The sequence below is a fragment of the Schistocerca gregaria genome, chromosome 5 (assembly GCF_023897955.1).
Source record: "Schistocerca gregaria isolate iqSchGreg1 chromosome 5, iqSchGreg1.2, whole genome shotgun sequence".
NCBI lineage: Eukaryota > Metazoa > Arthropoda > Insecta > Orthoptera > Acrididae > Schistocerca > Schistocerca gregaria.
In genome coordinates, this window is record NC_064924.1 from 455,414,217 (window position 1) to 455,426,495 (window position 12,279).

Genomic DNA, 12,279 nt, shown 5'->3' on the forward strand with positions numbered 1-12,279 from the left:
AATGATTGTAATACCCAGAACTTCTGCCTTGTTGTTGTTGTCTTCAGTCCTGAGACTGGTTTGATGCAGCTCTCCATGCTACTCTATCCTGTGCAAGCTTCTTCATCTCCCAATACCTACTGCAGCTTACATCCTTCTGAATCTGCTTAGTGTATTCATCTCTTGGTCTCCCTCTACGATTTTTACCCTCCACACTGCCCTCCAGTACTAAATTGGTGATCCCTTGATGCCTCAGAACATGTCCTACCAACCGATCCCTTCTTCTAGTCAAGTTGTGTCACAAACTCCTCTTCTCCCCAATTCTATTCAATACCTCCTCATTAGTTACGTGATCTACCCATTTAATCTTCAGCATTCTTCTGTAGCACCACATTTCGAAAGCTTCTATTCTCTTCTCGTCTAAACTATTTATCGTCCATGTTTCACTTCCATACATGGCTACACTCCATACAAATACTTTCAGAAGCGACTTCCTGACACTTAAATCTATACTCGATATGTTAACAAATTTCTCTTTTTCAGAAACGCTTTCCTTGCCATTGCCTGTCTACATTTTATATCCTCTCTACTTTGACCATCATCAGTTATTTTGCTCCCCAAATAGCAAAACTCCTTTACTACTTTAAGAGTCTCATTTCCTAATCTAATTCCCTCAGCATCACCCGACTTAATTCGACTACATTCAATTATCCTCGTTTTGCTTTTGTTGATGTTCATCTCATATCATCCTTTCAAGACACTGTCCATTCCGTTCAACTGCTCTTCCAAGTGCTTTGCTGTCTCTGACAAACTTACAATGTCATCGGCGAACCTCAAAGTTTTTACTTCGTCTCCATGAATTTTAATACCTACTCCGAACTTTTCTTTCATTTCCTTTACAGCTTGCTCAGTATACAGATTGAATAGCATGGGGGAGAGGCTACAACCCTGTCTCACTCCCTTCCCAACCACTGCTTCCCTTTCATGCCCCGCGACTCTTATAACTGCCATCTTGATTCTGTACAAATTGTAAATAGCTTTTCGCTTCCTGTTTTTTACCCCTGCCACATTCAGAATTTGAAAGAGGGTATTCCAGTCAACATTGTCAAAAGCTTTCTCTAAGTCTACAAACGCTAGAAATGTAGGTTTCCCTTTTCTTAATCTTTCTTCTCAGATAAGTCGTAAGGTCAGTATTGCCTCACGTGTTCCAACATTTCTACGGAATCCAAACTAATCCTCCCCGAGGTCCGCATCTACCAATTTTTCCATTCGTCTGTAAAGAATTCGCGTTAGTATTTTGCAGCTGTGACTTATTAAACTGATAGTTTGGTGATTTTCACATCTGTCAGCACCTGCTTTTTTTGGGATTGGAATTATTATATTCTTCTTGAAGTCTGAGGGCATTTTGCCTGTCTCATACATCTTGCTCACCAGATGGTAGAGTTTTGTCATGACGGGCTCTCCCAAGGTCCTCAGTAGTTCTAACGGAATGTTGTCTACTCCCGGGGCCTTGTTTCGACTCAGGTCTTTCAGTGCTCTGTCAAACTCTTCACGCAGTATCTTATCTCCCATTTCATCTTCATCTACATCCTCTTCCCTTTCAATAATATTGTCCTCAAGTACATCGCCCTTGTATAAACCCTCTATATACTCCTTCCACCTTTCTGCTTTCCCTTCTTTGCTTAGAACTGGGTTGCCATCTGAGCTCTTGATATTCATACAAGTGGTTCTCTTCTCTCCAAAGGTCTCTTTAATTTTCCTGTAGGCAGTATCTATATTACCCCTAGTGAGATAAGCTTCTATATCCTTACATTTGTCCTCTAGCCATCCCTGCTTAGCCATTTTGCACTTCCTGTCGATCTCATTTTTGAGACGTTTGTATTCCTTTTTGCCTGCTTCATTTACTGCATTTTTATATTTTCTCCTTTCATCAATTATATTCAATATTTCTTCTATTACCCAAGGATTTCTACCAGCCCTCGTCTTTGTACCTACTTTATCCTCTGCTGCCTTCACTACTACATCCCTCAGAGCTACCCATTCTTCTTCTACTGTATTTCTTTCCCCTATTCCTGTCAATTGTTCCCTTATGCTCTCTCTGAAACTCTGTACAACCTCTGGTTCTTTCAGTTTATCCAGGTCCCATCTCCTTAATTTCTCACATTTTTGCAGTTTCTTCAGTTTTAATCTACAGGTCATAACCAATAGATTGTGGTCAGAGTCCACATCTGCCCCTGGAAATGTCTTACAACTTAAAACCTGGTTCCTAAATCTCTGTCTTACCATTATATAATCTATCTGATACCTTTTAGTATCTCCAGGATTCTTCCATGTATACAACCTTCTTTTATGATTCTTGAACCAAGTGTTAGCTATGATTAAGTTATGCTCTGTGCAAAATTCTACCAGACGGCTTCCTCTTTCATTTCTAGCCCCAATCCATATTCACCCACTATGCTTCCCTCTCTCCCTTTTCCTACTGACGAATTCCAGTCACTCATGACTATTAAATTTTCATCTCCCTTCACTACCTGAATAATTTCTTTTATCTCATCATACATTTCTTCAATTTATTCATCATCTGCAGAGCTAGTTGGCATATAGACTTGTACTACTGTGGTAGGTGTGGGCTTCGTATCTATCTTGGCCACAATAATGCGTTCACTATGCTGTTTGTAGTAGCTTACCCGCATTCTTATTTTTTTTAATTCATTATTAAACCTACTCCAGCATTACCCATATTTGATTTTGTATTTATAACCCTGTATTCACCTGTCTTGTTTCTCCTGCCACCGCACTTCACTAATTCCCACTATATCTAACTTCAACCTATGCATTTGTGAGTTTATGTTTGTGGAGTATAATGGTTGCATTAAGCATGATTATCTTTTTCATACAGAGTAATACTGTCGGCATGCAGTCCTTATTTTCGAGCTATGTTTACTGGGGAGCTGGCAGAGTCGCGTCAGACAGAAGTTACTATCAGAGATATAGACGAGCTGGCAATGGAGCTGCTGATTGATTTTTGTTACACGTCTCACATTGTGGTTGAAGAAGGAAATGTGCAGACCCTCCTTCCTGCCGGTGAGATGTCTGTTATATTACTGTGTCTGTTAGAATACTGTACTACTTACAAAATTGGAACATTTAAAGGTTCTGTGTAGTTTTCATAACAAATGCTTTAATTTTGAATCGGTAACATCAATATTATTAGCTGTGCTTAACTGCTAACTCTGTCTTTAAACTAAAGATTAGTGCTTCAGTTAAATAGACACAATATTTGAAAATTAAGTTATAGAAAATGTGTTGTACCCATGCAAAAGATAAATTGCAGTGAGCCCTCAAATGTTTGTATGAACAATGTCGTTACTGTCATTTGTTTAGGTAGATGCAGTATTTCTTGATTTCCATAAAGCATTTGACTCATTACCACACCCATGTTTATAGTCAAAAGTACAAGAAATTTTTGGCTGGATTGAGAACTTTTTGGTAGGGAGGACACAGCGTGTTATCTTGTATGTAGAGTCATCGCCAGTTGTACAAGTAACATCACATGTGCTCCAGGGAAGTATGTTGGGACCCTTGCTGTTCATGTTGTATATTAATGACCTTGCAGGCAATATTAACAGTGATCTCAGACTTTTTACAAATGATGCTGTCATCTCTAATACAGCAATGTCTGAAAGAAGCTGCATAGATATTCAGTCAGATCTTGATAAGATTTCAAAGTGCTGCAAAGATTGGCAACTTGCTTTAAATGCTCAAAATGAAAAAAAGTAATATTCTATGACTATAGTATCAATGAGTCACTGTTGGCATCTGCCAACACATAAAAATACCTGGCTGTAACACTTTCAGGGATGTGAAATGGAATGATCACATAGGCTCAGTTCAGAGCAATGCATATGGTAGACATTAGTTTGTTGGTCGAGTACTGGCGAAGTGCAATCAGTCTACAAAGGAGACTTGTATATACTAGGACTAACAGGTGATATTGCACATATACAGAGAAGAGCAGCATGAGTGGTCAGTGGTTTGTTTGATCCATGGGATTGTGTTGCAGAGATAATGAGGAAACAGAACTAGCAGACTCTTGAAGATAGTTTATGCCTATCTCGAGAAAGTCTACTAACAAAGTTCCAAGAATGGGCTTTAACTGATGACTAGGAATATACTGCAACCCCGTATGTATTGCTCATATAGGGATCATAAGGATAAGATTAGAATAATTACTCCACACATAGAGGCATTCAGACAATCATGTTTCCAACACTCCATGGATGAATGGGACGGGAAGAAACCCTAATAGCTGATACCATGGGTCGTACTCTCTGCCGTGCGCTTTACAGTTGTTTGCAGAGTATAGCTGTAAATGTAGAAACCATTGGTTCTTTACATGTATCTTCTAAGTTCTGTGTAGGGAACAAGATATTTCATAACGATTTGTTACATTGCTATGGTGGAACTGAATCTGATTTAGTAATATATATTATGAACTTGTCAGTTATATAGATCGTATGTATAACTGGGTGAGCAATAAGAAAATTCATATTAATGAGATAGTATTGGAAAAATAGTTCGGAGTTTTTGTAATGAAATCCAAAAACTGTGTTTGCTAAATTCTATTCATTCTGTGATTCTTCATTCTTGAGGAAGTATGGGATAAGTGTTAAGAGATTACTGAGAAAAAGCTTAGCAGGAGCACAGTTGTAATGACGAAATTGTCGATGTAATATTAGTTTCAGTAATGAATAACAAACTTCCTTCAACTAAATTCATCTTCCATCGAGTATTTACTATATGGTTTGTCTATGTTTCATGTATTGTAGCTGTATTTATTAGCTAATATTTTATTGGTTTGTGCATAATAATCTAAAAGAGTGAATAATAAAATATTTGTTTGTTTACGATTGCTTTGTTTATCAGCCTGCTTGCTGCAGTTGGCCGAAATACAGGATATATGTTGCGAGTTCCTAAAACGTCAGCTGGATCCATCGAATTGTTTGGGTATTCGTGCATTTGCTGACACGCATTCATGCCGAGAATTGTTAAGGATAGCCGATAAGTTTACTCAACATAATTTTCAGGAGGTATCTTTTTGTATACTACCTTTGCTTGCTAAGCTAATTTTTATTAATGCCACTCATTTTGAAAAGCTTACATTATACTGATGCATTTTTTTTTTGTGATATTCAGTTTTTTTCTTTTATTCATTTTTTCCTCCCCAGGTAATGGAAAGTGAAGAATTTTTACTGTTGCCCGTTGGTCAACTAGTAGATATTATTTCAAGTGATGAACTGAATGTGAGATCAGAAGAGCAAGTATTTAGTGCTGTTATGGCTTGGGTGAAGTATAATGTCTCAGAAAGGAGGCAGCACTTAGCACAGGTAATTTTTGCTGTTGCCTTCTACATATAATACTATGGATTCATTGAATAGTTACGAAAATGACCCTGCCTATTCTCCATCATCATGAAAAACATCAGCCCCCAAAGATGATTGTCCTGGAATGCTTATTTGTTGTGGAAAACAAAAGAATTAAATTTTATAATTAATACTTAAAACAAAAAAGTTGTATCTGTTACTCCAATGTCAAAATTTTTTTAAAACAACTGTCGTGTGATTTCAAAACTTTGCCCTTTATACAGAAGTATCCAGGTTCAAACAAGTGTCCCAGAAAGGGATATTTCCACAAATTCACACTCACTATCTACACTACACCTTAATCTGTCGTAGAGCTAGTCTCCCATTTTTTTCATCCAAAATATTGGATTTTGCACCAGAGACATTGTAGTTTTGAGAATATGGACGCAATTGTAGATTTTAGTTTCTGGCATCTTGAATGTTATGTTTCTTTTCAAAGGTATTGCAACATGTTCGACTTCCTCTTCTAAGTCCAAAATTTTTAGTTGGAACTGTGGGTTCTGATCTCCTCGTACGAAGTGATGAGGCATGCAGAGATCTTGTTGATGAGGCCAAAAACTACCTCCTCCTCCCTCAAGAAAGGCCATTAATGCAGGGTCCAAGAACAAGACCAAGGAAACCCACAAGGCGTGGTGAAGTTCTTTTTGCAGGTAATAAATTTGCAGTTTTTATTGGCAGTTTTTTAAAAAGATATGTGACAACCTCACATCATAACAATAATTTTTTTATCAAGCTGTATCGCGTGCTAAAAACCTCTTAACTTCTTCCTTTCCCCTCTTTTATGCACGCAGAGATGCAGAATAATAGTGATGTAATATTCTTTATCCTGGCCTTGCAATGTACAAAAAGCAAATGACAGATGATGACTTTCAGAGATTTTAAGCATATAAAAATGTCTGGACTTACAGCTGAAGCATATGAAATTTATTGGCAGATAGTATTAGAGAACACTGTCAGTATAAATTATGAAGTATCTAATTTCACTGAGAGACTCAGTGATTTGTATGATATCTGAATGAGGCAGTGCAATTGTTAAGACACTGACCTCATATTCGAGAGGATGGAGTCTGCTCTGTGTGGCCATCTTGATTTACGTTTTCCATAGTTTTTTTAAAGCATTTCAGGCAAATGTTGGGATGGTTTCTTCAATAAGGTCTTGGCCAACTGTTTTTCCTATCGTTATAAAAGCATACATACATATTTGGTGTGCAAGTGTATTTTTTAGTACTTTTATTGTATTGTAATGGAGGGCAGCGTGGAGGGTAAAATTGTAGAGGGAGACCAAGAGATGAAAACACCAAGCAGATTCAGAAGGATGTAGGCTGCTGTATGTACTGGGAGATGAAGCAGCTTTCACAAGATAGAGTAGCATGGAGCGCTGCATCAAACCAGTCTCAGGGCTGAAGACGACGACAACAACAACAACGGCAAATCATATATCATTGGAAAATGTTCCATGAATGAATGACAGACAAACACTCTCCTCTAAAAACTGTAGCAGTATAGAGAAAAACAGTACCATAGTTTATGGGTCACCCTAAATACCTTATGACTAGCAGATATGCAGCTCACAGAATACACTAATGGCCCCCATCTATATTTGACTAAAATGCAAAATGTTGTTTCCCCGGAAAGGGATAGGAGATGGCACAAATGATTTTGTTAAGTGCATTACTGTTAATATTGTCAGGAAATTGATTGTTCAGAATCACTTATCAGCTGCAGGATGCATTACAATGCAAATGATCCAATTTATTGTTTATCCATTACTACCCAAAATAATAGACATATTAATTGCTCTCTGACCTAGAGCTTTTTCGCAAGTCTGGAAGCAGGTCTATACAAAGCATTTACCAAGAAGCTGTCTTCAAAAGAATAACATTGCACAAATCATAGGGAAATGGGTGCACTTATACAACTAACAACATATTTTAATTAGCTGTGTGTTTTCAAGTTCTCATGGTGCAGTGAATGGTCAGTTAGATTTGAGTTGTCCAATTGCTGAATCCTTATTTCTTTGTGTGATATCTTTCGGCAATATTCTGGATGTCTCAAAGGCTGAAGCTACATTACGCACTCAAGGCTTTTAAACCCATGGATTGCGTCACTGCATATGCGGCCAGAGAGAAATGAACAAGAGAGACGTCGAAACTTCCTGGCAGATTAAAACTGTGTGCCCGACCGAGACTCGAACTCGGGACCTTTGCCTTTCGCGGGCAAGTGCTCTACCAACTGAGCTACCGAAGCACGACTCACATCCGGTACTCACAGCTTTACTTCTGCCAGTATCCGTCTCCTACCTTCCAAACTTTACAGAGGCTCTTCTGCGAAACTTGCAGAACTAGCACTCCTGAAAGAAAGGATATTGCGGAGACATGGCTTAGCCACAGCCTGGGGGATGTTTCCAGAATGAGATTTTCACTCTGCAGCGGAGTGTGCGCTGATATGAAACTTCCTGGCAGATTAAAACTGTGTGCCCGACCGAGACTCGAACTCGGGACCTTTGCCTTTCGCGGGCAAGTGCTCTACCAACTGAGCTACCGAAGCACGACTCACGTCCGGTACTCACAGCTTTATTTCTGCCAGTATCCGTCTCCTACCTTCCAAACTTTACAGAAGCTCTTCTGCGAAAGTTGCAGAACTAGCACTCTTGAAAGAAAGGATATTGCGGAGACATGGCTTAGCCACAGCCTGGGGGATGTTTCCAGAATGAGATTTTCACTCTGCAGCGGAGTGTGCGCTGATATGAAACTTCCTGGCTGATTAAAACTGTGTGCCCGACCGAGACTCGAACTCGGGACCTTTGCCTCTCATCTCATTCTGGAAACATCCCCCAGGCTGTGGCTAAGCCATGTCTCCGCAATATCCTTTCTTTCAGGAGTGCTAGTTCTGCAAGTTTCGCAGAAGAGCTTCTGTAAAGTTTGGAAGGTAGGAGACGGATACTGGCAGAAGTAAAGCTGTGAGTACCGGACGTGAGTCGTGCTTCGGTAGCTCAGTTGGTAGAGCACTTGCCCGCGAAAGGCAAAGGTCCCGAGTTCGAGTCTCAGTCGGGCACACAGTTTTAATCTGCCAGGAAGTTTCATATCAGCGCACACTCCGCTGCAGAGTGAAAATCTCATTCTGGAAAGAGAGACGTCATTTGGAATAGTGTTATGCATAAACTGACTCTGTGATTAGCTGTTCAATCAGTGTTTGGGTATCAGTGTGTCATTAGTTGCCGCACTGTAGTGACGTGGAGAGTTTATTAAGCAAAGTGCTGGACTGCATGCTTTGCCCAGGCTGAAACTGCTTTCTGTGTTGCATGCTTCACCACCGTATCCTATAAAGATGAAGTCAGTGCTATAACTTACACATTGTTATACCACTTAGTGACCAGTGTCGATGTATTACGCTACCACATGTGATTCATTTGGCTGTTGGTGTTCTGTGCATCTTTCATGAACTGTTTGTGTTGTCTACCCAATTTACGATGGGCAATATTTACAGGGTATCATATTAAACTTAACCTTGTAGAGCAGAACTCATTTTTGACAGAACCTAAAATGATTGCTGTCTTCAATGGAGGGTGAAAAATCCTTTTCACTTTGTACTTGGAGGATCTGACCTACTTCTGATGAGAGGCTTCCCACATATGGCAAGGAATCCATTGATTTGAATGTCTTTCTTTCATTGTAGTGTTCGTTGACATGTCAGTAGCCAAGAAAACTGGAACTTGATTGAGTCTAATAAAAATAATACAATGACTGTTTCATGGAATGAGAGTCAGCCCTTCTCAGTTCAGCCTAATGGTCAATCACTAAATCATAGGACTGTACTAGCAAGTAACCACTTACATTGCATGGGGATGTTCATTTGTGGACGAAGTCCACAGTGATAGTGTCCTGTGAGGCAGTAAACTCAGAGATGAACCAGAGGCAAAGTCCGACAAAACTGTGAGCTGCAGTGAACCTGATGGATTAGAGAGTGCTCAGCAGAACAACTCCGTTTGGTGGACTGCCTAGAACGTAGTGCATGCTTGGTGAAAGATCCCTGATTGAGAAACCACTAGGTGTGAACAGCATAAAGCCTGGAGTGCGAACTGACTGTACAATGGTTAGGCGGTGACCCAAGTACTCATTAGGTGTACCATTGGAGGCACATGAGTCACGGAAGTGAATGGCATTGGTGTTTTTGGTGATGCTGGAGGCAAGACTGGTGCCACACAGTTCTGTGGTGGCTGCTGGAGGTTTGGTTGTAAAAAACCCAGCATATTTAGTGTGTTGCTGCAAATTGTTTTTGTCTGAGCTCGAGAGGAATAGTCGTTAGGCCAGAGCTGCGGCAACTCACAGTACACTAATGTGTGGTTGGTGACTGTATTGCTGGAATACAGTAGTCGGCTTCCTCATTCGTTGAGTTGAGCTTTGGTTTTATCTGACCAATGGTGTTGACATGGGCCATTCATGTCACCCTTTTGCCAATTTGTTTATGGAGGACTTCAAGGAGAAACCACTGGAATCTACTAGTTTTAAACCCACAGTGTTTGGAGACATTTGAATACAATTTACTTCCCCTCACTTATTGAAATTAATATGTTTAGCAAATTCTGGTTAATTGGAATAAAACCAACCATACAAAAAACTTCAGGGATAAATTATTCCAGCATTGGACATCCATGGTTTCTCCAGGAGAAAGAACAAGCCAAAACCTTACTTCTGTAATGCAATATCAAATAACCTGTCTGGAACGATAAGCACTGGTCTAAAAGGGGAGCATGACTTAGTTACAACAGTGATGTACCTTCGTATGCTGTGTACCTCAAGTCCAGGTGCACGTCGTTCACCTGTTAACATATCTGCTCTTATCTATAATGTAGTTGTTCTTTCGCTTCACTTCCTTGAGTGAACCTGATTAGAATTTATATGAATACAACAACACTCCAGAAAAGGATGTTACTCCATTAAAGAAAGATCAAACTATTCATGTAAACTCAAGTAATTATTGAGATTTTTGTGCTCCATTTAAGCTGGTGCACATATATTACAACATTTATGCAAAGTTGATGTAGCATTCATCAGAATTCCAGGCGTTTGCAAGACTGAAACTAATTCAGATTGACAAGATGATTCCGCTCTGCTGTGTTAGTACACGCACTTACCATTAGATATCTTTGCTGCTATGGCATGTGGAACTGAAGTACGAACCACCACGATATGAGGGTTGGACAAAAATATGGAAACATCACTAGAAATGCGTGCTTGAACAAAATACAGACACTAACCAGGTCTGCAGGAGGGCCTATTGTATTTGACCGTGAACTGCTCTTTTACAATGTCCTCAATATGTTGCAAGTGTCAGTCATGATCAGAACAGTATTCTGTGTATAGTCCAATTGAAATTACTAGATAGTTCACATCTGTCACTTGGCACTACAGTGTTTCCACATCACCTGCCAGCTACCACTCAGCTATAGATGACAAACAAACACATGGAGTCACATCAGAAATGCGTAACATGGAGCAGCGTTGGAAATGGCCACCGTGAAGTGCATCAGAAATGTGAGATACTCCGTCAACAACTGATTCTGTGACTAAACTGTGGCAGACAATATGTTCTGTAGCCCTGAATTTAAACCTGTGGCCTAAGTTAACCACAACCTTGTGATGTGCAATATATTGAAGAAAATGGCGATCAGCAGTCTGTGGCAGAACCAAAATCACAATCACTTTGTTCACAGCAATTAAATCTAACCTCTGCAAGCAAACTCAAAGCAGAAAAAAGTTCAGTTTCAGTGCTAAAAGCAAGCAGCAATTTCTCACTGTCATTTGTTACGTGGCACTGTCCTCACACTGGCTACATGATCTGCTGTGTTTTTAACTGATGAGTAGTCCTTATTGGCATGTGGTGGCAGATTATTGGTGATGCAGGCAGATTCCAAACGAAAAAGAATGATAGGAAGAAAGATAAGAGTAAATAAAAAAAGTCAATATAGCGATGGAAATTATGTGACAAAGTATTAGAAACAAAAAAATTACATTAAAACCAATTAATTGAATAAAAATAGTAACTGTACTCTTTTGATTAGATTTTCTGTAAAGTCTCGATACCACTGACAAGTATCAAACCTTCAACCTTCTCCACATCAGCTTTATATGCTAATGGTTGCACTATGCCAAAACATTAGGTTAGGTAGTTTTAAATATTAACTGTGATCATCCAGTCGTGACGGTGAATTGCATCCTTAAAAGATTCATCTTCGTGCAATGTCGTGCGAAACTTATCTATTGTTAGTCAATCTCTGATTATGATAAATGTATATGTGATGCTGAATCGCATCTTACGCAGAATTATCCAGTAGTGTTCGGTTAGTGCTGCATATGAAATGTGTTCATTTTATTTGCATCATTTTGTGTGTATGTTGATTTTGGTGTGATTGTCGTAAAATACAAAATAAAAATAATGCCAGATCCATGATTCAGCATCCAAACACATAAAGAGAGAAAGCTGGGCTAGGAACTGGAACTGGACTGACAAATTGTTGTGGCAGTTTGGTAGTGGTGAACAATTCAAGCATGACTTTGAGAGCTCTGATTGGAGGAAACCATCTGCAACACTCAACGTGTCAACTATCAAGCATTTTTAATTGGACTGTAGTTTTGAATGTGTTATGTTGGACCTAAGTGGATTCGAACATGGACAAGTCGTTGGCACTCGTATGGTGGTTGCTTCCGTAACCAAGGGAGCCAAAGTGTTTGATGTTTCAAGAGTCACCATATCAAAGCTTTACACTGCATTCAGGGAAGGCAGATAATCATCATCCACTTAGTCATAAAGCAAATGAAAGTATGATTGCAACATACTGTGATTGAAGAGGATTGTAACAAAAAATAAGAGGGTGACA

The 12,279-nt window shown here is 39.4% G+C and overlaps 1 protein-coding gene across 3 annotated transcripts in view; it reads left to right on the plus strand.

The window, feature by feature from the left end:
• LOC126272967 (kelch-like protein diablo) overlaps positions 1–12,279 on the plus strand; it is a 73,914-nt gene that overhangs the window by 12,788 nt on the left and 48,847 nt on the right. For all 3 annotated transcript variants that reach the window (XR_007549288.1, XR_007549287.1, XM_049976297.1), the window contains exons 3-6: positions 2,879–3,063; positions 4,906–5,069; positions 5,208–5,366; positions 5,842–6,052. Coding sequence is in view for 1 of the 3 variants with exons in the window: in XM_049976297.1 (XP_049832254.1) it covers positions 2,879–3,063; positions 4,906–5,069; positions 5,208–5,366; positions 5,842–6,052 (719 nt within the window). In the remaining 2 variants the exon portion in view is untranslated. The remainder of the gene's footprint in view (positions 1–2,878; positions 3,064–4,905; positions 5,070–5,207; positions 5,367–5,841; positions 6,053–12,279) is intronic.